Raw genomic sequence first — 3441 nt, 5'->3', positions numbered from 1 at the left:
GGGGACTCAGGGAACCCTGGTGACACCAAGTTGGCTGGGAGTGTGGATCTGCTGGAGGGTAGGAGGGCTCTGCACAGGGCCCTGGGCAGGCTGGATCCAGGGCCCAAATCCAACAAGGTGAGGTTTAACAAGTTCAAGTGCCAGGTCCTGCACTTTGGCCACAACAACCCCTGCAGTGCTACAGGCTGGGGACAGAGGGGCTGGACAGCAGCCAGGCAGAAAGGGACCTGCAGGGACTGATGGACAGCAGACTGGACATGAGCCAGCTGTGTGCCCAGGTGGCCAAGAAGGGCAATGGCTCCTGGCCTGGATCAGGAATGGTGTGGCCAGCAGGAGCAGGGCAGTGATTCTTCCCCTGTGCTGGGCACTGGTTGGGCAGCACCTCGAGTGCTGTGTCCAGTTCTGAGCCCCCCAATTTAGGAAGGACATGGAGGGGCTGGACCATGTCCGGAGAAGGAGAACAAGGCTGGTGAGGGGTCTGGAGCACAAGTCCTGTGAGGAGCGGCTGAGGGAGCTGGGGTTGTTTATCCTGGAGAAATAGAGGCTCAGGGGAGACAAGGCAGTGTGAGGGCACAGGTTGGACTTGATGATCTCCAAGGTCTTTTCCAAACTTGCTGATTCTGGGATTCTCTGAAACCACCCTTGGAGCAGTTGCAGGAGGAGCCCTGGGCCTCCTCTTCAGAAGCTCCAGCAGCCCAGGTCCCTCAGCTTCTCCTCACAGCCCCAAAGCCCATCCTGTCAGTCCTGCAGATCCTCTGCAGCTCCTCCTCACTGCCCAGAACAGAGAGCCCCACAGCCAGACACAGCAGCCCAGATGTGCCCCCCTGGCCTGGGGTGCCTCTGGCAAGGGAGCAGCACCAGGCACTGCAGGAGCCTGCAGACAATTCCTGCAGCACTTGTGGGATGATCCTGCTTCCCAATGGAAGTTCCCATGGTGCCAAGTCAGGAACTGCAATGGGGAGTGGGGCCAGAGAGGAAAGGGCAAACAGGGATGGGCTGTGTGCAGGGGAGGGAACAGGGGTGGACAACAGGAAGAAATTTGTAGAAGGAAGAGTAAAGAAAGCAAAGGGGAAACTAAGGAAATTCTCAGGGCAGTTTGGGGGTGGCTACCAGGCAGCCCTGGCTCTGAGCAGCAGCGTCTGCAGTGGGACAGGAAACTCCCAGCTGATGGGAACAAACTTTCTGGCTGACTGCAGAGGCCAGGACAAAGCTGAGTGGATTCCCTGGTGTCCCCCAGCCCTTCCTGGCCCCAGGGGCTGATGGCATTTGTGCTGCCTCAGGTTCATGTCCCCACAGCACCAGCATGGGGGTGCTCCTGCCTGCTGTGTGCAATGCAAACAGGGGCTGCTGAGCCAGTGCTGCCGTGTCTGTGCCTGCAAGGATGCGGCACCTCTGTGAGCTGGGGCAGAGGCCAGGGCTGCAGAGGGGGGATGTTGCTGGCAGCTCCATGAGGACGCTCTGGGACGCTGCCCTGGGCTGTGCAGCGCACTGGGGATGGATCAGCCCCTGCTCTGCTGCTCCTTCCCGTCTCCCCCAGGGCCCTTGCAGAGCACCAGCCATGCTGTTTGCCCCCAGCCTGCCCACAGCCAGCCTGGGGCTGCTCACGGGGGTTTTCTGTACTGAGCATTGGCCTGGCCGTGTTCTTGAGAGAGCCTGGGCAAGGAGCCTGGAGCCCCCAGGCCCTGGCCTGAGGCGTCAGCGCTGCCCCAGCAGTGCCCATGGCCTGTCCCTGCTGCAGCCCCGGCACTGCCACCCCCAGGACTGTGCCCGGCCCCGAGAGCACTCAGGCCCTGCAGCAACACCAGGGCCACCAGGGCAGCGGGGCAGGGCCACGGGAGCAGCACTGGCAGCACCAAGTGCTGCTGCTCCTGGGCACAGCTGCTGTGCCAGCACTGATCTGCCCTAGCTCTGCACACAGACATTGCTGCTGAAGCTCCAGAGAAGGCAACAAAAGGGCATCTATGCAGAAAAATGTGCTGGGATATTCTTGAGTCTCTTGAGAGCACAGCCCCTCACTGACATGGTCTGTGGCCACAGGGAAGGTTGAGGGAAAGAAAATTAGAAATGGCACCAAAAAATTCATTTATTGTGGACAATATGAAAAAAAGTAAAACAAAGAATAAGAACCTGCAAAATGAAACCAAAAACAAATATCAAAGATGACTTTTATTGTAAGTGATTTGCAGAAGTTGGCCAGCACTTTAATGTTCCTGAAAGAATCCAGTCATCAGTGTCCTCACTGCAGCCTTGAGCTCCTGGTTCCTCAGGCTGTAGATGAGGGGGTTCAGGGCTGGAGTCACCACCGAGTACAGAACTGACAGGGCCAGATCCAGGGATGGGGAGGACATGGAGGGGGGCTTCAGATTGGCAAACACTGCAGTGCTGACAAACAGGGAGACCACGGCCAGGTGAGGGAGGCAGGTGGAAAAGGCTTTGTGCTGTCCATGCTCAGAGGGGATCCTCAGCACAGCCCTGAAGATCTGCACATAGGAGAAAACAATGAATGCAAAAGAACCAAATCCAACAGACACAGTAACAGTAATGATCCCAAGTTCTTTGAGGTAGGATTTGGAGCAGGAGAGCTTGAGGATCTGTGGGATTTCACAGAAGAACTGGCCCAGGGCATTGCCATGGCACAGGGGCAGGGAAAATGTACTGGCTGTGTGCAGCAGAGCATTGAGAAAGGCACTGGCCCAGGCAGCTGCTGCCATGTGGGCACAAGCTCTGCTGCCCAGGAGGGTCCCGTAGTGCAGGGGTTTGCAGATGGACACGTAGCGGTCGTAGCACATGATGGTCAGCAGGAAATACTCTGCTGAGATGAAAAAGACAAAAAAAAAGAGCTGTGCAGCACATCCTGTGTAGGAGATGGTTCTGGTGTCCCAGAGGGAATTGTGCATGGCTTTGGGGACAGTGGTGCAGATGGAGCCCAGGTCGCTGAGGGCCAGGTTGAGCAGGAAGAAGAACATGGGCGTGTGCAGGTGGTGGCCGCAGGCTACGGCGCTGATGATGAGGCCGTTGCCCAGGAGGGCAGCCAGGGAGATGCCCAGGAAGAGGCAGAAGTGCAGGAGCTGCAGCTGCCGCGTGTCTGCCAGTGCCAGCAGGAGGAAGTGGCTGATGGAGCTGCTGTTGGACATTTGCTGTGGCTGCACATGGGCACCTGTTCATGGAGAAAGGACAGGGACAAGTCAGGAGAGGCTGCTCGGAGCCAAGCCTGGGCCATTCCCTGCAGCCTGTTCTGCTGGAACTCACCCACCCTTGTTCCTGCTCTGGGAAAACCTTCACCCAGGTCCCTGCCTGAGCTCCAGTTGTGCTGGCTGAGTGTGCCAGGAGCATCCAGGGCTGTGCATGGGGGCTCTCGAGGAGCCATCCCTGCCCTGCTGCGCTGGGTTTGTGGCCATGTGGCAGAGGGATAAGGCTGTATATTAGGATTTGTCATGGAAG

General features: G+C 58.0%; 1 protein-coding gene across 1 annotated transcript; it reads right to left on the bottom strand.

Moving 5' to 3' along the window:
* Nucleotides 1-2036: 2036 nt before the first annotated feature.
* Nucleotides 2037-3153, bottom strand: LOC144246432 (olfactory receptor 14J1-like). The gene has a single exon (XM_077783824.2). The coding sequence runs from the start codon at nt 3132-3134 to the stop codon at nt 2202-2204; it is 933 nt and encodes a 310-aa protein (XP_077639950.2). The 5' UTR covers nt 3135-3153; the 3' UTR covers nt 2037-2201.
* Between the last annotated feature and the right edge of the window lie 288 nt (nt 3154-3441).

The sequence above is a fragment of the Lonchura striata genome, chromosome 35, assembly GCF_050655825.1.
Source record: "Lonchura striata isolate lonStrDom1 chromosome 35, ASM5065582v1, whole genome shotgun sequence".
In the NCBI taxonomy this organism is placed as follows: Eukaryota; Metazoa; Chordata; class Aves; order Passeriformes; family Estrildidae; genus Lonchura; species Lonchura striata.
Note: the sequence above shows the minus strand (reverse complement) of the source record. Positions and strands in the feature narration are given on the sequence as shown.

Bases quoted from the DNA above. Each gene is read 5' to 3' on its own strand.
- LOC144246432 (XM_077783824.2), bottom strand. From the start codon at position 3,134: ATGTCCAACAGCAGCTCCATCAGCCACTTCCTCCTGCTGGCACTGGCA.